General features: G+C 53.5%; 11 protein-coding genes across 11 annotated transcripts; 4 read left to right on the top strand and 7 right to left on the bottom strand.

Moving 5' to 3' along the window:
- Positions 1 to 3,577, bottom strand: GNI_132660 (hypothetical protein; the record flags this gene model as incomplete). Its single annotated transcript, XM_011133932.1, has 1 exon — positions 1 to 3,577. A coding segment is annotated over one exon (3,577 nt), but the record flags the coding sequence as incomplete, so codon positions are not given.
- A 142-nt stretch (positions 3,578 to 3,719) lies between these two features.
- Positions 3,720 to 6,650, bottom strand: GNI_132650 (AAA domain protein; the record flags this gene model as incomplete). The annotated part of the gene is made up of 1 exon (XM_011133931.1): positions 3,720 to 6,650. One exon carries the CDS (start codon positions 6,648 to 6,650, stop codon positions 3,720 to 3,722), a length of 2,931 nt encoding a protein of 976 aa, XP_011132233.1.
- A 389-nt stretch (positions 6,651 to 7,039) lies between these two features.
- GNI_132640 (WD40 associated region in TFIID subunit) lies at positions 7,040 to 9,558 on the top strand (the record flags this gene model as incomplete). The annotated part of the gene is made up of 2 exons (XM_011133930.1): positions 7,040 to 7,099; positions 7,255 to 9,558. The coding sequence occupies 2 exons, from the start codon at positions 7,040 to 7,042 to the stop codon at positions 9,556 to 9,558; spliced, it is 2,364 nt and encodes a 787-aa protein (XP_011132232.1).
- A 925-nt stretch (positions 9,559 to 10,483) lies between these two features.
- Positions 10,484 to 11,732, bottom strand: GNI_132630 (methionine aminopeptidase; the record flags this gene model as incomplete). The annotated part of the gene is made up of 2 exons (XM_011133929.1): positions 10,484 to 10,849; positions 10,947 to 11,732. 2 exons carry the CDS (start codon positions 11,730 to 11,732, stop codon positions 10,484 to 10,486), a joined length of 1,152 nt encoding a protein of 383 aa, XP_011132231.1.
- Positions 11,733 to 12,007: 275 nt separating this feature from the next.
- Positions 12,008 to 12,291, top strand: GNI_132620 (small nuclear ribonucleoprotein F; the record flags this gene model as incomplete). Its single annotated transcript, XM_011133928.1, has 2 exons — positions 12,008 to 12,065; positions 12,110 to 12,291. The coding sequence occupies 2 exons, from the start codon at positions 12,008 to 12,010 to the stop codon at positions 12,289 to 12,291; spliced, it is 240 nt and encodes a 79-aa protein (XP_011132230.1).
- A 127-nt stretch (positions 12,292 to 12,418) lies between these two features.
- GNI_132610 (small GTPase family Rab subfamily protein) lies at positions 12,419 to 13,126 on the top strand (the record flags this gene model as incomplete). The annotated part of the gene is made up of 1 exon (XM_011133927.1): positions 12,419 to 13,126. One exon carries the CDS (start codon positions 12,419 to 12,421, stop codon positions 13,124 to 13,126), a length of 708 nt encoding a protein of 235 aa, XP_011132229.1.
- Positions 13,127 to 13,986: 860 nt separating this feature from the next.
- GNI_132600 (hypothetical protein) lies at positions 13,987 to 14,691 on the bottom strand (the record flags this gene model as incomplete). Its single annotated transcript, XM_011133926.1, has 1 exon — positions 13,987 to 14,691. The coding sequence occupies one exon, from the start codon at positions 14,689 to 14,691 to the stop codon at positions 13,987 to 13,989; it is 705 nt and encodes a 234-aa protein (XP_011132228.1).
- A 13-nt stretch (positions 14,692 to 14,704) lies between these two features.
- Positions 14,705 to 16,420, bottom strand: GNI_132590 (adaptor complexes medium subunit family protein; the record flags this gene model as incomplete). Its single annotated transcript, XM_011133925.1, has 1 exon — positions 14,705 to 16,420. One exon carries the CDS (start codon positions 16,418 to 16,420, stop codon positions 14,705 to 14,707), a length of 1,716 nt encoding a protein of 571 aa, XP_011132227.1.
- Positions 16,421 to 16,730: 310 nt separating this feature from the next.
- GNI_132580 (putative nucleolar protein 10) lies at positions 16,731 to 18,306 on the bottom strand (the record flags this gene model as incomplete). The annotated part of the gene is made up of 2 exons (XM_011133924.1): positions 16,731 to 18,147; positions 18,191 to 18,306. 2 exons carry the CDS (start codon positions 18,304 to 18,306, stop codon positions 16,731 to 16,733), a joined length of 1,533 nt encoding a protein of 510 aa, XP_011132226.1.
- An 811-nt stretch (positions 18,307 to 19,117) lies between these two features.
- GNI_132570 (hypothetical protein) lies at positions 19,118 to 20,314 on the top strand (the record flags this gene model as incomplete). The annotated part of the gene is made up of 1 exon (XM_011133923.1): positions 19,118 to 20,314. One exon carries the CDS (start codon positions 19,118 to 19,120, stop codon positions 20,312 to 20,314), a length of 1,197 nt encoding a protein of 398 aa, XP_011132225.1.
- A 235-nt stretch (positions 20,315 to 20,549) lies between these two features.
- GNI_132560 (hypothetical protein) lies at positions 20,550 to 20,972 on the bottom strand (the record flags this gene model as incomplete). The annotated part of the gene is made up of 1 exon (XM_011133922.1): positions 20,550 to 20,972. One exon carries the CDS (start codon positions 20,970 to 20,972, stop codon positions 20,550 to 20,552), a length of 423 nt encoding a protein of 140 aa, XP_011132224.1.
- Between the last annotated feature and the right edge of the window lie 157 nt (positions 20,973 to 21,129).

The raw sequence follows: 21,129 nt of genomic DNA, 5'->3' as shown, positions 1-21,129 counted from the left end.
TGGTCACTACGTCCGGGTCATCAGGCGCGTCGGCCTTTTCTGGCTCCACCAAGGCCGGACCGGTAGCAGTGATGCTGGGCTGCTGGTTTGCTGGGTTAGTCACCACGTCCGAGTCATCAGGCGCGTCGGCCTCTTCTGGCTCCACCAAGGCCGGACCGACAGCAGTGACGCTGGGCTGCTGGGTCCCTGAGCTGGTCAGCACGTCCGGGCCATCAATCAGCCCGGAACTCGACACCTCGTCACTGTCTTGCGCCTTTCCCGTGGTGGCACCTGCATCCCCGTTGTGGCCGAAGTCTTCGCCGTCGACGCTGTTCTGGGCGAGTCTCAAGTTGTTGGATTCAGCTTCGTGTGCGCTGAATACACCGAGGGGGTGCGCACCGGCCGTCGGTGTTTCGCGGGCGTCTGTCGTCCGGACACCGGCTGGATGGTCGCGTGATCCGATTTCAGTCTTCGCGGTTTCGGGAGTCGCGGTTTGGGGAATCGAATCGGTCTTGACAGTCAGACCAGACATAGCAGGAGCGGTATGGATAGTGTCTATGGCACTTGTGCTAGTCTTTGCCGGGGGTAACTTGGGACTGACCGGAAGACCGGGGCCAGGATCCCTTACACGGGGATCCTTTGGACGGGGATTCTTTCCACTCAGGTCCGTCGGATCGGGATCCTTTGCACCGGGGAGCGTTTCTTCGGGGGCTGTGGTTCCGAACCGGAGCGAGTCGAAGATCGGTTGGCGGAAGGTGCTGTGCAGCCGCCAAGGCCACAACCGCCGCAGCCAGAGATACCCCTGTTCGAAGAACCCACGCTCCGCCGGCGGCTCGGAGGCCGAAGCGCCGGCCATCCCTTCTGCGCCAGCAACGCCCTCTTCCCCCTCCAGAATCAGTTGGCGCAAAATCTGTTCATCCACAATTCGTTCTTCCGCGCCCTCCATGCCAATCAGTTTCTTGCCGGCCCATCCGATCCCGTCGGCGATACCCTTGCCCACGGTCACGGCGCCATCACCTACGTCAACCACACCGTCCTTGGCCACATGTCCTACGGTCATGACCCCGTCGCCCACGTACTGTGCGCCGCGCTTCAGTGGGTCCAGCCAGCCCCGGGCGGCGGTGGTCGCAGTTTCGCTGCTGGGCGGCTCCGTGGTCGTCGGGACCGAACTGCGCCGCCGCCGCCGTTTCCGTCGCCGCCGCGTCGTCGAGGACTCCGGCTCGGCGGGCTCAGTCGTCGTCGGCGGCTCCCGCGTCGGCTCCGTGGTTCTCCTCCGGGGATACGGAGATCGAGTGGTCATCGCCTGGTACCCGTGGTCTCCATACCCGGGGTCTGCGTACCCGGGACCTTCGTTTTCAGAATCTCCGTCTGCCGGTCCCCGGTCTCCGTATCCTCGGTTTTCGCGCCTGCGGTCTCTCTGTGCAGGGCCCCCGTAACCCCGATCTCTGTACCCAGGGTCCCCCCGGCCGTACTCGTGATCTTTGTACTCATCATCTTCCGGAGGTGGAGTGGGACGTCTCCGCCGAAGGGGCCGGGTGGTCTCATACCCGTCTTCATCACCGTAGTCGTACGGGTGGTGGTAGTCAATCGGCTGGCCCGGGTGTTGAGCCGAAGGTCGCCTTTCGCCTCCAGCAGTCCGACCAAGATAGCTGTGAGCGATATGGCCCATGTCACTAGGAGGGATACGCTGCCTCCAGTCGGTGGCATAGACATCGTGCGCAGGTTGGGTCATCCGATCGCAGTGGCACGATGTTGTCCAGTTCGGGGTGGTGGAATCCGAAGTGCAGCTTGGGGTGGTCGTAGTTGTGGTTGTACATGTGGTGGGTGTTGTTGTGCAGGAAGGCGTTGTGGTGCAAGGAACTGGGGTTGTGGTCGTCGTCGTGGTCGGGCAAGTGGTGGTGGTCGTGGTGGGACAGATGGTCGTGGTGGTGGTGGAGGGACACGTCGTGGTGGTCGTCGTGGTGGGACAGGTCGTGGTGGTGGTCGTCGTTGGACACGTCGTGGTGGTCGTGGAGCAGGGAACGGGTGTGGCAGAACAGCTGACGGCAAGCGTGCAGGAACTTTGGGCATAGGGACACTCCGGCTCCTCTCCAGGCCTCTGTGCAATCGGCTGTGTAACCTGCTGCGTGACATGCTGCGGTGGAGCGGTAACAGGATAAGTCGGGGCGTCTCCGGGATTATAGTGCGAACTCGAGGGAGGTGTCGACGACCATCCGTAACCCGGACTGTAGTCAGGGGGGTAGCCATAATGATGGTCGTCGGAGTACGGATAGCCAGAAGGTGGGTAACGAGGGTGATAGACACGTTGGGGCTGTTGATAGTTTGGCGGCGCTAGCGCGTAGACGGGCGGGTGTTGAGGTGGTGGCAGTGCTGCAGTGGTTAACATTTCAGCTGAACCCAGAAGGGTGGTGCTAAAGTGTTCTGTTCGGTCCATGTCTAGAATTGTCGGGCGTGTGGGAGACGCCCGCGGTCCGTCAAGCGGGGGAGCGGGCGTCCAAGAGGGAGTGGAGTGCCAAGAGGGAGTGGAGTGCCAAGAGGGAGTGGAGTGCCAAGAGAGGGTCGTGTGTTCGGGGGAGGGCGTCCAGAGCAGCTCGGTGCCAGTATAGTTTGCGACGGTCAAGGTGTTCCAGGGCGGGGTGGTGCCCACTGGCTTGTTTCTCGTTGCGTGTGAAGGTAGGTAGGTGGGACGATTCGCCGAGGGCTCGCGAGAGTGCGAATGCCACGGGTGAACTGCAGAGTGGGCCGCGTCGGGGTACGGTCCAGGGTGGTCGGGGTACGGTCCAGGGTGGTTGGGGTACGGTACAGGAGTGGGGTGTGGTCCAGGCGTGGGATATGGTCCGGGGTCTGGAGATAGTCCAGGGTTTGGAGATGGTCCAGTGTTTGGAGATGGTCCAGTGTTAGGATATGGTCCAGATGGGAGGGCAAAGGGGCCAGAGTTAGTTGGCGAGTGGTCATCTGGGGAACGGCGCTCTGGTACGGATGTGAAATAGTGCGAAGGCTGTGAAGTAGGTACAAAATCGGGTCGGAAATCTTTCGGAGGATTGTTGACCCAGCTTGGCACACCCCAGTCACTCGCCTGGTCGGCGTTGGGCGTACCACGAAGGCTGGGAGGCTCCTGCCGGGTCGGTCTGTCCGTTGGACCGAGACGGTCCGGCGAAAAATAGTCCTGATCGTCGTCCACGTTGTACACGTTTTGGTGGAAGGAAGGCGTCTCGTAGTACCGAACCACTTTCCGTTGGTAGCCCGAAGGCAGAGGGGCGCTCCCGACAGTAAACAGGAGACGCGGAGGGTCCACAATAAACATAGCCAGCAAGGTCGCCGCGTCGGAGGCACTGAACACCAATCGGCGACTGTCTTCCCACGGATCGTCCGGAGGAGAGTAAGAAAGTGGTTGTGCGAGATCGTTTGCGAGATCGTGTGCGATATCGTTTGCGATATCGGACGCGGACTCGTGCACAATGTCAACTGCCGAGTCAAGCGGCGGGTCTGAATCCGGTTCGGCATTCGGCACTAGCCCCTTTTCAAGTAGCCCCTTTTCGGGACCAACTGCCGACACCTGAATAGCGTCATATACGAGAAGGAGAGATAGGGTGCGCATTCGCTACCCTTTTGGGACTGGGGCTGAAAAGGTGGACCACCAGGCCAGACCAGCAGGGCAGACGGGGCGTGAGGCTAGGCATCCTGCCTGGTAAGGACCAGGCAGGCTGGTTGCAGCCCCAGCAGCAGGCTGGTTGCGTAATTTAGGACGCAAGTTCCTCTTCTCGGGCTTGCTGTGAGGCCAAGGCGGCCGCGGCGGCTCTTTCGGCTTCCAGTAGCAATTTGGAGTCTGTTTTGATTCGTTCCAGGAAGTCTGGGACGGCATTGAGGAAGGGTTCAGCGGCCTCGGGTACTCGTTCTAGGTAGGCGGTTAGCCAGTGTTTGAGGAAGCCGGACTTGGAGTACTTTACATGGTTAACATTGAACATGGCATTCTTGTTGTTGCAGTGTTGCACAAACTTACCCCATTCGGGATTCTTGGAAAGGTAGCGTCCATTTCCGACAACCCATAGGTTGAGACGTGCCCTTGTTAGGGCGACATTCATGCGCCGAACATCAGCTAGGAAACCAACGTTTGCTTTGTTAGGTAGAATACCGCTATCACCGATGTACTGAGCTCGGACGGCTGAGAAGAGCACAAGGTCTTTTTCTCGTCCCTGGAATCCGTCGACGGTGTTCACGTCGATGGGACATGGTTGTTGTTTGTCCACGCCCATAAGTGCCTTGATTTGTTTGATTAAAGTCTTGACTTGTTCGGCGTAGGGTGAGATGACAGCAATGCGTTCCATCCAGTTGTATTCGGGTACCCCGCTGAAAAGTATCTTGAGCAAGTCGATCATTTGGATGATGAAGTCGACCTCGTCCATGTTGACTTTACTTGAGCTTTGGGAACTTTCCTGAGAATCGAGGGAAAAAAATACTACGGGCTTGAATATGGGCACGTGGTAGTACGGGATCGGAGGCTTACAGGCGGCCTCCACACCCTCCCAGTCGGCCAGGTTACCGTCATAGTAGGCTTGCGAGGGGAACTCCGAGATGCGGGGATGCATGCGGTATTGAACGCTGAGCATGTTGATCTTGTGCCCAGCCTTTTCTAAGCGCTGGAACAGGCTCTGATCGTAGTGCAGGTCGCCGGCAACCTTGCTGAACACGGTGGCCGGTAGTTGGCGCGGATCGCCTACCAGGATTAGTCGTTTCGCGTTCAATTTAAGTGGGACCAACGTGGAGAGTTCGACGCCTTGTGACGCCTCGTCAACGACCACGGTATCGAATCCCTCATGGAACGACGTAAGCTCACGAGCTCCAGCCACACTCAGGGTGCAGCAAACAACTCGCGATTCTGCCAACAAAGCGAGTTTCAAAGCCTCCTCATTCTGGCCCCCTTTACCTTCAAGTTCCATACGTCGTCGCACACGTTCCCTCAAAGACCAATTTGTCAAATCACTGTGACAATTAGGTCCAACACGTAAGACCTGGGGAGTATGCCGTTCCCCATTCGTGTCGTAAATGCCACCACCTTGCTTTGGATCACGCGTTAGTCTTCGCACAATTTCATCAATGGCCGCGTTCGATGGAGCGCACACTAAAATACGTTTTGGTGGTTCCGAAACGGCGGAGCGGATGACATCTATATACTCTCTCTCTTGTATCGCGTTCGGTACTGGTGTGGGATCGGCTATATCCTCCAAAGAAAAATCCTGTTCATCCTGCCATGAGATACAATGGGATGGTGCTTTGAGCCAGGGAAGGTTACAACGAGCAATACGGCGACTAGGGGTATTCTCCGCTTCGTCATCGGAGTTGATGGGTGAGGGCTCGGCGGAAACGTCCAGTAATGACTTGTCCTTCTCTGTGTCTTCTTTCGTTTTTTGTGCGTTCAAAATCACCGATAAAATTCCCATAATCGTAGTCGTCTTGCCCGTTCCTGGTGGTCCCTGAATACATGTAATGCCCATGGACTTAAGGCAGTCCTCAAGAGCGGCCATCTGTGATGCGTTATACAATCTGTCCAAGGTATTTCGCAATTGCTGAGGAATCTGAAACTTTTCACTACGCTCCTCAGCCTCACGACGTCGCTTCCACCGCTCCAATTGCTTGCCATCCTTCGGAGCACTACCAGCCGCCGTCTGTAACAAATAGTTCCTCAATAATACGTCCGGCAGTGCCATTAAAGCTTGGTATTCACGGAATATCGTCGTCAGATTCATCACCTTCGCCAAATACCATGTAGGGTCACTCCGGTTCGTCAACTGCTCCACCAACCAATGCATTCGATAGGTTTCACGGCGAAACATGAAGTCCACCGTCGCCTGTCGTTTCTCATTCGAATCCTTGCTAGGCACAGTAATCTTAAAGTCCGCCGGAGTCAAAGAAGATTCGCGCACTAAAATACGAATTGTTACAAGCCCTCTTCCCATCGAATCTATCACACCCAGCGCATGATGCGGATTGTCTTCCAACGGAGAACACGCTCTCAGAGCGTTCCCGTCACCGTCCACCGCCGGCAGGTTGTTCTTTTCCCCCAAACCGCCGCCAGTTCCAGCTCCGCCAGTTCCAGCTCCGCCAGTTCCAGCTCCGCCAGTTCCAGCTCCAGGTGCATTGCTTCCTGGACCAGGCGTGGTCGCAGGGCTCTCCTCTTCATTGTCGTTCACCAGCCGACTCGGATCCGCAGACTCCAGAAAAGCTATATTTCCGTCCTTCACTTGCTCCAAGAACGCGGCCCGTGTGGAGAAGTGGTTCGGGGCAGGACCGTCCTTGTACAGTAATACGAGGTCACCTATGCCCATCGACGCGCCAATCGAGTGCCTCTCGATCACCACCTCGAAGGTGTCTTCGTGCTTCAACATCACCGAATGCTGCGTTACAATTTCCCCACTTTGGGCCGACATTTCCATTTCGCGCGCACGATATATCGCCTGCTTCGCCTCTATCAAGTACAACGGATAGTAATGGTTAATGTAATCGTCTTCGCCGAGGTAATGGTCCTTCAATTCGAGAATGTCGAAATTCGCAAACCTCTCCCGGGTCTCAGCCACCGCTTGACTGCCCTTGGGTGCAGACATGGCGCGCTGCAACAGTAAACGCTCGTAATCCACGTCACTATCCCGGTCATCCACAATGTCGCTACAATACATCACATCACGTCCCGCACACGTGTGCAACTCTCGCACACGTGTGCAACTCTCGCACACGTGTGCAACTCTCGCGCATAAGTACACACGGCGTAGCCTTACTTATAAAAGTCCCAAGCAATTAAGGTCTGGGTGAGAGGGTAAGTTGAGATTTGATGTGTGGTCGTCTCATAGACGCGGGTCGCAAACATATCGCCGCCCGGTCGCTGGCCCCCGTAAAATATTTAACCAGCCGTTGGCAGCGGCGGTTGACCGAGCGAGCCAATGAACACAACAGGGCGTGGCAGGGCAGCGTGGGGCAGACCGTCCCGGTGGGGTATGGTGAGCTACAGACGGTCACTGTGCTGGTGCTGATGCAGGCTGCTGGCACGCGTGTTGGCGATAGTGCCTAAATGTTGGCGGCCGAAGTTGGTCCGGATGAGCGAGATGGTCGTTTCGTGAGTGGTCGTTCCGTGAGTGGTTGTTCCATTAGTGGTCCGGCGTAAGGTACAGTGGTCTGGGTCGCAATTTTCGGGGCATGAATTATAATGCGACAACAGCCCTCTCAAGGATGGGCCACGCCCTCTTACGTAGGTTTGGCAGTGGTCCGCGACTCGCAATTCTTTAGGGTAACTCTCAAGCTGCTGCTGGAGCTTCGGATGTGCCGTTGAACGCGGCCCCCGGTAACATGGCGCCAGGTAACATGGCGCAAGGTAACATGGCGCAAGGCAACATGGCGCAAGGCAACATGGCCCCCGGGAACATGGTCCCCGGGAACATGGCGCCAGGGAACATGGCCCCCGGGGGCATGGCAGGTGGAGGTGGAGGCGGGGGCGGAGGTCCGGGTGGCGGACCCCCAGGCCCGGGTGGGCAGAACCTGTTTGTGTCAGCGGCGCGGCGGTTGACGGCTCGTGAGAACCCGTTAGCGAGCTACAGTTCATTCTGCTTTCTGTATTCGTCGTTTTTCGACTGGTGTTGTTCGACGGTGCCGCCTATGAGTTGCTCCTTACGTGAAATTGCCTTCGTTGTATTTGTGGAGCTCTGGAGTCGGCTGTTACCGGTAGACCAGAAGAAGTCTGAGTCATTTCTCCGTAAGTTTGCTGACCCACATTTTATAGCGCATCATAGTGAGATATCTGAGATGCGTCGTATCAAGTCACTGGTGAACGTGAGAGACACGTCGTTTGTGAGTCGGATACTCCGAGGGGAGAAGTTCAACCTGCACGTGGACTTATTGACGCGCAAGCTGTTGACGACGCGACTAACATTGGAGAACGACACGGTGATATTGGACATACTACAGAAACGAATCCAATTTGAAACGCCCTCGGAGAAGGGAAGTGTGTCAGCAGATTCCACCCTGGCCGTAATTGCCTCGCAAACGTTCCGCTCGCCCGTTTCCCGGGATGTAGGCGGAGCTATAGTAACACCGAGTCTCGCGCTGCTTTCCGGTTTGCCACCGCCTGACCTGGGTAGCGAGAATCTGGACGCCAGTTTTCGTCCTTTCGCTCCGGAGCCGGCTTCCTCGGTTTTGCCCGCACAGTTGGCTTCCTTGTACCGCACGCCGTATGCAACACGTCTTAATTCTCCCGGAGAGGAGTTGCCAGCCCTTGACTGGCGTATCGACCAAGAGGCAAAGCGCCGCTATACCAACTTCCTACGTCGCGCAGATGTGGGGAAGGATTTGCTACCGAGTGTGCTTAATTTCCGGATTAAACGCCAACGAGTGCGAGGCCTCTTCAGCAAGAGCTTGCCCTCCCGTGACCCGGCCTTGGAACCTGACCAAGGGCAGGTACACTCGGCGGTGGTAAACCCTGTGGGTACAGGACAAGTGTGTGTGTGCGATAACACATGTTTGTGGGTGTTCGATGCGGCCGAATCGCAGTGGGCACATGCAGCAGAGCTTTATGCAGAGGCGGTGGTTACGCCATGGGCTCGGGGATTTGTAGAACACGCGCGTGGTAAGGAAGATGACGTGTTGGATGAGTTGGTGATACTGAACCGAACACAGGAAATTAACTACACCCACAACACAGCAGGCGAAGCGAAACAGCCACATGTAGGTGTAAGATGTCTAACTGGACATGCCAGCACACCTATATCTTTCAAGTTCGCCCCACCCTTTCTAACTGGTGGCTCGATGTCCTTAGGGCTCAGTGGCGGTTATGATGAGAAGCTAATTTTGTGGGACATTAAAACCGCCCAGAAGCTTCACACATACCGTTGCGGCAGTGCTGTTAACGCCGTAGATGTCGACCCCTACGGTTACCTCTTCGCTTCTGCTCATCAAGATCGCGCTGCTTGTCTTTGGAGCATGGACCGTACAAATCCTCTTCGTGTATTGCCGAGACATTACAGCGCTGTTGAGGCCGTAGCATTCCACCCCAACTCCATCCTTTTAGCGACCGGTTCTGCCGACGAATCACGTCTACGTATCTGGGACCCACGCGTGCCCGATATCGTCGGAGCTATTACCGGCATCTCACAACCCAGGCTCATCTCATTTGCTCCTAATGGAAGGCTCATATGTGTTGGCGGGTACTCCTCTACTTTACATGTCTGGGACCTCGTTGCTGCCAAACTCTTCGCGGTACTCGATATCTCCCCTGCCAATGCTCCTAACGTCAATGCCTCTAGCAACGTCAATACCTCTAGCAACGGCCAACCCTTTCCCGTCGCCGTCTCCTTCAGCAACAACAGCCAACTCGTAGCCACCTGCTGTAACCGCGGCGTCGTACGACTATGGGACCCCGCAAGTGAAACTCGTGGACTCGCACCACCTGACGACCTACCCATGACCGAAGTCACCTCTTCTGCCACTCATACACAACGATCCAACCTACTCCAAGAAATCAATCTAGGACCCGGCAAAAAAGCCATCGGCGCCCAATTCACCGAAACCAACGTTCTAATCGTCCCTTCAGTCGCCTAACAGCCACCGAGCCAGCCACCGGGACCGAGCCAGCCACCGGGACCGAGCCAGCCACCGGGACCGAGCCAGCCACCGGGACCGAGCCAGCCACCGGGACCGAGCCAGCGAAGGAAAACACCGCCGTTTGTCGCAAGCACACGCATTGCACAACGACCGTGTTCACGTGGCCGCTGCTCACACAACTGGCCAATAGCAAGATAAATGCCAGCGGCCACCAATGCCATGAGCACCGAAAACGCAGGACGCCGCTCTCACCGGATAACGAGGATGCTCTCAGGGGAGGACGCTCTCAGCTCTTGTCGGAGGACTTCCTCGAAATGAACAGATAGCTAGTAGCCACGAAGACAACAGCAGCCATGCCGTGGCGCAATTTGTCTCCCGATAGAACAGAGGTCTAGGAACGTCGACGAGACAAAGAAAAAGTACGTCGCCCGGACGAAGAGCGTCGGCCAGACAAAAAGCGTCGCCTTCGAGAAGGGAATGACCGTCTCCGTCCGAACAAGAGACATCCGCACGCAGGCAGAGCCTGACATGTTGCCCATCGATACGGAACCCGCAATCATTCGGCCACAGAGGTTTCGAAATACCCTAGATACAGACCCCCAGATTTCGGACCCAGATCTCGGAATATTCTGGACGTCGCTACTCCCATATCCTCTTGCTGGGGTACGGTCCAACGAGGGGTCCTTACCGGTGATGGATCTCGAGCAGCAAGCTTTCGGACTGCAAGCTTTCGGACTGCAAGCTTTCGGACTGCAAGCTTTCGGACTGCAAGCTTTCGGACTGCAAGCTTTCGGACTGCAAGCTTTCGGACTACCCAATGAGAACCAAAAAGCTGATGCTGTAGTCTGATGCTGCGAACTGGCACCCCTCCTTTCCAGATCAACCTCTGAGCCTCTCGTCATGACCGGTTTTTATTCACGAACTAAAAGTCGAGGGGAGGACTCGTCGGCAGTCGAGCGGTGAGTACCTCTGCGCCCTCGCTAGTGATGAGGATCTGGTGCTCGAACTGCGCAGACCGGGACCCGTCCAATGTGGATACGGTCCAGTTGTCCGGCCACATGTCATTCGAATGTTTTCCTGCGTTCACCATGGGCTCGATCGTGAACACGTGGCCTTCCTTCATCAGTCCCTTGGCCTTGTTCATTTCATAGTGTGGAATGGTCGGCGTCGTGTGGAACAGACTACCGATCCCGTGGCCCGTATAGTTACGCACCACCGCGAAACCTTCTGACTTGCAGTGGTTCTCAATTACTCGACCAATGTCCCGATAAGCCACTCCTGGCTTGCACTGAGGAAAATGAGAACGTATGTAGCACTCAGACTGAGACAGGCAGAACTCAGACTGAGACAGGCAGGCAGACCCGGAGGGGGGGGAGGGGGCTTACTATGGCGATGGCTTTCATCATGGCGTCATAGGAACATTTCATGAGTTTCAGGGACTCGTCGGCGACTGTTCCGACGGCGTAGGTTTCATTCAGATCGGCGTGCATGCCTTGATGGTAGACGGTGATGTCGACGTTTACGATATCTCCATCCCGAAGAGGGCGAAGGTCGGGAATGCCATGGCAGACAATCTCGTTGACGGAGATGCAGCAGGACTTGGGGAAATTGTAGTAGTTTAGTGGACTAGGGTAGCCGTGATGTTCGACGATGAAGTGGTGTACGGCGTCGTCTATTTCGACAGGCGTGATTCCGGTCTTGCACATAGAGTGTGCGAGGTCGAGTGCCTCACGTGCTATGCGGCAGGAAGCGCGCATTCGTGTCAGTTCTTCCTCGCAATAAACGTGGATTGGATATGCCCTGCTTCGTTCTTCGAGTCGGGACTCGCCAGTTTCGACATAATCCGGTCTTGGAATGTGTTCAGGCACGACGTTCATCGGGGTCGTAGGCCACGGTCTAAGGGATCCAGGGAAGTCGCACCCGAGAGCAACGAACGGTCGCAACCGCGCGTCATTTACCCAAGTCTGCATATCATCTTCCTTATACACCTTCAGACTTTCTGCGCCCATCGTTGGAGCTGGTGCTTTATGACACAGCTCCGAGTGAGTCTTGTACTGCTTCGTGAAACATTCCTGACCGCAGAAATACTCTTGACGACCCAGCTTCACACACTTCGGACACTTCAAACGGCTCTCCGTCTCAATTTCGCACCCGGAACATACCACCGTCATCGCCCCCAACAACCGTATTTAACAAATCACCCCCAACAAAGTTAAATCGAAGGAAAGATATGTCATCCACCACGGTAACGCACACTCCACCACCACACTCTCCGACACATAACGCACGCCCCACAACAAGGTTCGCACACCACAGTTTACACACTACAGTTTAACACACCCGACTTTGGTCCTCACAAATGTTCATGCGCCCTCCTCCCAGCATCTGACCCAACCACCTCTGGACTTAGGCCGGATTGAAAACATTGTGCCCTAAACCCTTTTTGATGAGCCTCCAAGGTGAACGAATAGCTGTGCGACTTAAATGGGGACTTGAATATAGAGGTAGGAACACAACTCCGCTGCAGCTCCGACTTAACATACTTTAGGCAAACTTGTATCATTCGATCGGTATTTCAATATTCAATTAGACCAAGCCTCGGAGTGGAAGGGTGGTGAATTTGCTGGTGAATTAGGTCAATTGTTTATACGTTGTAATAACGTGTTATGGGTTAGAGCAGACAACTCACAACCAGTTGGCGAAGAAGAAACTGGAGAAGTCAAAGAATGATCGACGCGTGGTTCGACGCGGGGTGGATTGCATAGGGTGGATTGCAGGGGGCAGGGGCAGGGGGTGTGTGTTGTCGTGTGATGTAGTGGACGTTTTCGACAGAAAGGAAAAGAGATTTTAAAATCGGATGGCTGGTGAAGAGGGACAGTCGTTCAAGGTGATTCTGTTGGGTGACGCGACGGTGGGGAAGACTCATTTGGTATCGCGGTACACGCGTGGGACATTGCCGCAGCAGCCGAAGGCGACGATTGGCGTGGAGTTTGTTACGAAGCAGGTAGCCGTGGCGCCCGACGTGAGTGTGCGTGCGCAGATTTGGGACACTGCCGGACAGGAACGGTATAAGAGTATAACACAGACACATTACCGGCGGGCCTTCGGTGCGTTACTGGTTTACGACGTGACGAACAAGGCGTCTTTTGTGAACACGAGCAAGTGGGCCGATGACCTGAAACAGAGTGCGGAACCGGATGTGGTTATTGTGTTGGTAGGTAACAAGGCCGACCTCGTGGAAAACGACCCATCACTCCGTGCTGTCGATACCCAAACCGCACAGGCCTTTGCACAAAAAAACGGCTTCCTCTTCTTCGAAACCTCCGCCGTTACTGGTCGTCAAGTCAACGACTGCTTCATAGCCCTGATGAAACAAATACATCAAAACGCTACCGCTGCAACCACACAGGATCATGGCGGCTCGGGACCTGGCGTCAATTGGGGCGGTGCCAATCGATCAGATCGTGACTTCATCGACAAATATAACAGGGAACTCAAAGGCGGTCTTAAACTCGGCGCTAACGACCAAAAAAAGAACAGCGGCTGTTGCGGCGACGACGACTGACCTACCCTTATAATTTTCTCACAACTAACTTTAACCATTGTTCACAGTCATCACTATAACGTACCTGCACCAGACTTCGTAAAGAGCTTATTTCTTTCTAACCAGGTCCTGCCTGACTTTGGTGTAATTATGATCGGAAAATACAGAGGCAACAGAACGCACCAGAGAGGCCAACTTGGTCGGCCAAAAAAGAGTGTGTCTGTTGTACGGCGAACACGCGCGCGCCGAACACGGGGTCTTGTTGTTATGACGGGTAAGTTTATGCCGATTTGTGCGGTTTTGCCATTACATAACAATCCCTTCGCTACACAAATGAGTTGGCATCATATAACACCGTCATTGAAAAGATCTCCCTGACCTGAAGCAGGCACAACAGAGGTCTCCATCAGAGACCGGGTCCCGAAGACTGAGAGAGGACCGGCTTCGTTTGCGGACCGCTACGACGAGTGGGACTGACGATTTCAAGTGTTCGTGCTCGCTTGGGGGTAAGGACGCTCGTCGAGAGGCCGTTGTGCCAGACTAACGCCAAAGAGATGCTCATCAATGAAGAGCGGAGTCGAAAGGCAATGCCCAATCTGTTTTTTTATTACACCAACCGCTTAACCAAATCGCAGGTTCACATCGCAGGTTCACATCACATGATCACACTTTTCCACCGGTTTCTAACGCGCCAGAGCTACAACATTTTAATGCACCACCCTTCTGTCAAAAGCGACGACCCTCTTGCTCGAGTCCCGCGTTCCCCAGAAGAGACGCGTGCCACAAGAGACACGTCGTGCTCTGTTCGCGACTTCTGTCGACTCTGTCCTCCTCTGTCAACTCCTCCTCTCTCGAGTCCCCACTGATTTCCCCCACTGATTTCAGTGCTTTCTGGTAGTATCCTTGCACGCGTTTGTCTTCAACACACAGGTCGTCTTTAGCTCGCGTTTTTGTGGTTTGTTAGGCAGAGGCCTGTATGCAAGACGGCAAACTCGGGGGTGGTGCCTCAGTACTGCTCGGGGTATCGTCCGTCCAGTTTGTGCCGTGGCACATGTCACGAAGGGACGACAGGTGTCAGGACATGTGCCGACCATGACACGTGCGGCTTGGATAAAGTGATGACGGTCGTCGACGGGAACGTGGACGAGACGTAGACCTCCGTCGGCCATGCAACTCTCGGTAGGCCAGTCGTGGAAAACGTAATTGTCTGCATCGAGAGCGTTTGCGTCGAGAGCGTTTGCGTCGAGAGCGTTTGCATCCAGAGCGTTTGCATCCAGAGCGTTTGCATCCAGAGCGTTTGTCTTAAAGGCATAGCAAGTGGTGCCTAAGCAAGCGTTGGTCAGTGAGAGTACGTCGGGAGTCTGATTTGCGCCAGGTCCTTCGGAGTCATGTGTGTCGGAGTCATGTGTCTCTATTTCTAGCGTGCTCAACGGCAGGAAGCTCTCAGCGTAATGGGTCCATTGGCGCTTGGTGAGTTCAGCTTCTATGTCGGTCTGGAGTTCAGTAAATTCCAGGTCAAAGTCGGTGTCTTCGAGGGAAGGGATTTTGCCTACAGCGCCCGAGTCTGAGGCTTCCGAGTCGAGCATGCTTAGTAGGTCACTATAATGTGTAATCAGTAGAAACGGAAAGAATATGTCGTATGCCACGACACCCAGCCTTACAGGCCATGTTGCCCAATGTCAATCCCGATAAAGACCATCGAGGCACCGTAAAGAAGATCTTTGCCCGCGGTCTGCACGTCGACATATACCAAATAGTTAACTCGGCCTTGGTGCTCGTCTCTGTCAACTCAGGCAATTGCCAGTCGATATGTTGACTCGAACCGTCATTGACGCCACTATCATGTAACGCAGCCGAACTGTGCGCAGCTGTATCCCTCGCAGTTGTACCTTGTGCAGATGAACCGTGCGAAGTGGAATCGAGTGTAGTCTCATCCGCATTTGGACGAGTCATACTATTGGGGTCAATAAGGTACCCGATAGTGGGCATTGAGCTCTTCTGCACACTTGACACAAAAATACGCACCAGTGGCCTCATCATCTTCAACGTCTGATTGTTCAATAGTCGGTTCCCGAATAGGGCGCTCGTGGTTGTTAGCGTTAGCTGCAGTCGTCGCATACCGGGGCCGCATTGGATAACACTCGACTGGATCTCAAAGGGTATTTGGAATTTCTTAGCTGTCGTAAAATACGAAATCAGACCAATTTTCCCTTCTGGCGGAAACCTCACTTTAAGATTCTTCACGGCCGGGTTTGTAGACTTGCCGTAAGCATCTCGCTCAACACACGGATGGTAATGAATGCGATAATTATCCAAAGAGGAACTCTGGAAAGCCTTAGTCGTAGTCAGGAACGGAACCTGACTACGCATATGAAATCCTTCTACCGGACATCCTCCCGAATTCGCCGAGTCGAATGAGGTTCGGCCGAGACTGTCCGCACACGCCGGACTCCGGCTGATCAAGAGGCACTCGATGGACTCGTCGTCGCGGTGATCAGAGCGGTTGGTCGACAGGTGGGCGTCCATGCTGATCGTTCCGCTGATGGATGACGCCACTACTGTGTGGTTCACAATTACGGCACGAGCCTTCTCCTCGATATCCAGGTATACATAGGACTCTCGCGAGTCCGGTATTTGGTTCGACCGCCACCAGACCCCCGAGTTCAGGAGACCTCCTTCAGCGCCGCCTCCTGATAGGGACGTTCCCAGCGGCCGCTGTACGCTATTAATTGGTGTCTTGCACCAGGGAATGCTTTCCGAAATGTCCATCAGGAGCTCATTGCTTATCTTCTTGTTCTGGGTCAAGACATCCAAAACCTTGTTCATGCCTTCTCTTAATGGAGGAATCAACGACGGAGCCAGGTTCGTAAAGTGCGCGTATGACCGTCCATTGGGCGCAAACGATAACTCAATAACCGCGTTGACCCTCAACAGACCCTCAGCGCTGCTGTCCGTCAAAGGCTGGTTGCGGCATCCATCCAACAAAGCCTCTCGGCCTCCGATCTTAGACAACTCCGAATGGAGCGACTCGAGTATGACCACTACCCACGGCTCATGGAATCCGTCGTCTCCTAGGCTGTCAGCGGCGGTGTACAAAATATACATCAACCTGTCCACCACCGCAGCCGTCATCACCTTCGGTCCAACCCGCATTTGAGCCACCGACATCGATCCATTACCCTGCTTCAAAACCTTTTGCAAGCGTCGCTGCAGCGAATCAGGGACGCTATCGAGCCCCTCGGCCCACTGGCGGCGGTATAAGACTTCTCGACTGTCTGCATCGGCAATACCCAAGAGCTCTGCCCTGACAGACATTCAAGGCACACGCGTGTGCAGCGCGTCTAAATAGCGCAGTAAGAATAATTAACTGGCATTCGTTTAAATGTTTCTATAGAAAGCCATGCAATTCGTGAACAGAATTAACAATAATTGTAGTCACTCGAAAAAAGTAGAAAAACCACCGAGTAGCGACCGTAAATGAAGACCGTTAGTGAACGTTGTAGCCGAAGGCAATATATATTCATCTGGAGTCTACATCTGGAGTCTACATCTGGAATCTACATCCGGAGCCTACATGTGATGCCGGATGGTACGATTACCAGCAACTCAACCTTAATACAGCTGTTCAAGCATCCAGCAAACCGCGGAAACGAGAGTCAGACAGAACAGCAGTGGCAGCCTTTGATTTCTTCTGTTTTTTGACTTTGGTAAGATCTTGCAGCTGCGACACAAATTGTTCGTCCAGCTTAGTCGACTTTTGCTTCCTGTCGGGTACGTGTAACCGTAGCAAGTTGGTTTCTTCAGTCTCTTGAATTTTCTGCTGAACCAATAGAGTCTTGATTTCTTCCTCACTCATTGCTTTCTTGCTCTCTAGTATCTTGCGATATATTTTTCGACTAATCAAGTAGCCGTGCTGATGGGGTTTCAAGGTACCTGCCAGCTCTTGAGGAGACGAGCCTATTCGGAGTAAGTCGGCGCGGGTAACAAATTCGAAGTCGTCAAACATAGCGTTATTCCTGGTTTCTTTCATCTCTTCGATTAATTGGTCAACAAACGGACTCCACTTTGGCGCAATACCCAAATCAGGTATGAAATGAACGCCTACTCGAGGATTATCTTGGGCAACAAATATCATGCCTGTCTTAGGATATACGCAAAGGCTTTTAATCTTGCCCTGTGCATCGAACGCGGCCATATTAGATATTTTACCCGAACTCAAAGGCCTCCATAATTTAATTGATCGATCGTCAGAGGAAATAATTACATTAGGATCCTCATCGACTTCATTCTTCATCCATGCAAACTTTACATCTGTTATTACCGAGTCAACATTATGGTCCTTTACTGCAATTGCCCGGCTAGTATTCCGCATATCGAAAACCTTAACGATGCCCTGGCTTGTTCCAAAAGCCACATTCTGCAAGTAGGATGCAGGGCAAACATCAAGGGCAGTAATCTTAGCGCCCAGGTCCTCGTTAACGATATCATCCTCCTCCAGCACTTCAAATTTCGCGATCGAAATATTGTTTGCGCGCGGATCGAACACTTCGCACACACTTGCTTCCCCGCCAACATATAACTGTTTGCCGTTCCAGCGGCTGCAAAGAGTTTCGGACATGCATGTTTCGAAGGGCGTCAAGAATTTCCCTTCGCTGAGATCCAGTCGGTATACATGAGGGCTCGCAGACGTGACCAGTAATTCCGCATCCCAGTTATTATATTCAAGCGTTCTCCCAAAGGTCGGTAGTCGCTCCCTATGATGTCGTCCTCCTTGTCCATGGAACTCCAGAGTTCGATCATTTTCAAGAAACACCATCTTTCTGTAATCTCTTGTTAGAAACAAGAAATCCAGTATCTCAAAATCCACTCTTCGCTGAAACTTGATGGATAAATCATCAGTATCATACACCTTTATGTCCGGAGGATACATTCCAACGGACCCAATGTACTGACCATCCTCGCTCACACGTACTCTGGCGCTGGAAGCTGAGAATTCGAAGCCATGAATAACTTCCAACCGGTCTTTAAACTCCTTATTCTTCCTGCAGCCGGAAAATTTAATCACCAGTGCACCCACCCCCTTACCTTAAGCTGGTTTGAGACTGAATAGCTTCCTCCATGAACTCTGGAAGCGATTTCGAGTAGCTCAAGTTATACACCTGGGTACCGCATGTTTCTACTACACCGATGCCCCCAGCCATCTCCTTAAAAAATCAGCCCCGCCCGCCTCCTGGCTAAAATTATTTTCCCTCCTAGCACCTCGATACTCAAAATGTCCTGTTTCTTGCCAACACCCACGACCCCACAGGTTCGGCAAATAGAACTTCCGTTAGTTGAGACGCCTTTGTCGCTTGCGAAAAGGGGCCATTAGAAAATACCCTTGGATTTTATCACACAACATGCACCAGGTGATCCAGGAAGCTCGGAAGGCCCTGGCTACTTGTGACCCGGAGCTCTTACCGCTTGGGGAAGCGTACCTTGCATGTTTAAGTAATGCCCTCACTCCTACCCTTCACAGCCCAACTTTTCAGAACGACGACCGTCGTACCGACCGCCTCTGGACGAGCCACCTTTAAACCTTAGACCAGTGACATCTGCCGCCAGTCTTATTCCGGCCTCCAGCTCGGCTGTCTCTGTCGAAGAGTCTGTTTGTTCCCTTGACCCAGCAAACATGCCGACTCATAGGTCGCAACCAACAGAGCTACTACCAACAGTGTTGCAGCCAACTGGATCGCAGCCAACTGGATCGCAACGGCGTAACAGTTCAGCGCAGGACCCAGTAGCGAGCAACCCGCAAATGCTCCTGGACCACGCGTTACATACCGTGCCGTGCTTGAACGTTGAGAAGCAAATCGACCGACTCTCCCACCTCCTGTCCCAGATTCCCACGCTCGCTAAATCGCGTCGACTCAACGTCGAAGAAACTTGTCAAGAACTAGTTGAGGACATCCGATTGCACATCAGACGCCACAATCGGCTAATTTTGGCTGCGCAAAAGTGGTCCAGTATTCCATGACAGGCCACAGCGACGACCACACCGATGACCACACCGATAACCACACCGATAACCACAACGATGGCCGTCTACCAAGCTCTCTTGGTGGTGGTAGCCCCCATGGTGGTGGTAGCCCCCATGGTGGTGGTAGCCCCCATGGTGGTGGTAGCCCCCATGGTAGTATGAAAGGTATGCTTAAAAGGGCAATGATGATGATGTTACGCGATGACGAGACCATATCGTTACTCAACCTACCTTATAATCTTCCTACCTTCAAACGGTTGAAGAAAGTGAAGAAGGAAGTTTTGTTAGAGCTTTGGGGATCTTGTCTTTCATTGGATGAGTTCGAGGCCAGTCAGCGGAGCAGCCTGGCCGAGAGAGAGTCATGCACTCGTCAGGCGGCACAACCAGAGAGTGAGCACAATACTGTCAATGATCTAACAGTCGATTTGGATGAAGTTGCCCTACGCGTACGAGATGGCTTATTAGAGCACGACCCGTCTCCACTCCCCCTGGGGCCGGCGGGAGCAATGATCGTGTTGATAGGTACAGATCTTCACGCTATGTTGGAGTTGACTTTTGACGGGGTGCAGGAGAACACTCACTGGATTGGAACCAACCTAAACAGCATTAGGTTGGCCCAGGTCCTATGTGGTAGGTATTGCGATCATAACTTCGATTGTGCCCGTGTGCTTACGGCTTCTCATGCACCCGAGCTTCTGAAGATTGAACGCAGCTTTTTGTGGTCGCACGCCTGCGATAGCGAATTATTGCTAGCTATCACACCCAGCGATCCCAACCCGAATGATTCGGGCCTGCTGATATTGGACAGTTCTATCTCCTTAGACGTGGCTGTCGCTCACATTATTCGGAAACGATGTTCGGAAACCCGCATCATTATGATGGTCACAGATAGGCTGTTAGTGGATGAAGATGAGGGATTCGATAATCACGTGTGTGGTCAGATGTGCACAGATATCCTGCCCGATAAATTCGAGAATGACAACGGCGATCTTGGAAGCTTGTGGGCGTCTATGTCCGATGGCGAAATAATGGCATGCCACTTAGCCGATTATGTTTATTACGTGGACCCCCGATCACGCTTTGAAGGTTATTCTCTTCTCTGTCTAAAAAGCAAAACCTGCTGCCATTCCGTATCCAGGACATTCAGCATCCGTCCACAAGGATTGGATTATCATGACAATGCACACTAGTCATATCCGCATTAAAGCCGTACTTTTCTTTGTGCCATATCGCGCACGTGTTATATCGCGCAAGTGTTATATCGCGCACGTGTTATATCACATGAGTACTTGAGTCACGTGAGTTTTCGAAAAGAGGAGAGTGGTGTCTAAATCAGTAATGGTCTGAATCAGTAATGGTCTGGGTCGACTATCTATCTATATGCGGGGGACGCAGACACGTTGGATCATGTGTAGTGCTCATTATTCAGCTTTCGAATAAGAGTTCGTCTAGAAGGGCTTTGCAAGAAGTTCGCCACAAGTCCAGTTGGCTCTGCCGCTTCGCAGTACTGGAAGAGACGATATTTTCTGCGATGTTGGAGACTTCTGCTTCCAGTAGGGTGGAATGATCTGTCTCTTGTGATTCATCATTTTCGTCTTTGACCTTTTTTGAACGTGTTTGCACTTTTGGGTACTGGTTGAGCTTGCGTTCTAATTTGGATTCAAGCTCGCGATTCTTCGCCTCGAGTAGTTTAATGGAGGTACAAACATAATCATAAATTAACGACGAACAGTGCCCCTCTGAACGCAGCTTCAAATCCTCCCCAAACAAGTGGTCGAACCACCCGTCATCCTGGACGCTTCGCTGCTGTTCCGGTAACAGGCTGGACTCACGACTAATCGTACTCATTACACTTGCTTGTTGCAAGATACTTGTTCGTTGAAACTGCTGGGTATCTACTTGCCCGCCTGGTCTTGATTCCCTTCGGTTTGGTTCTATTCGGTCCAGTTCACTTGAGGGCCGTTCCACTCGGGAAGCGGGGTCGGGTCCTTCGGAGGAAGGATCA

This window comes from Gregarina niphandrodes (genome assembly GCF_000223845.1).
Source record: "Gregarina niphandrodes unplaced genomic scaffold scaffold00034, whole genome shotgun sequence".
In the NCBI taxonomy this organism is placed as follows: Eukaryota; Apicomplexa; class Conoidasida; order Eugregarinorida; family Gregarinidae; genus Gregarina; species Gregarina niphandrodes.
The sequence above is the reverse complement of the archived record's forward strand: the minus strand, read 5'-3'. Positions and strand labels throughout refer to the sequence as shown.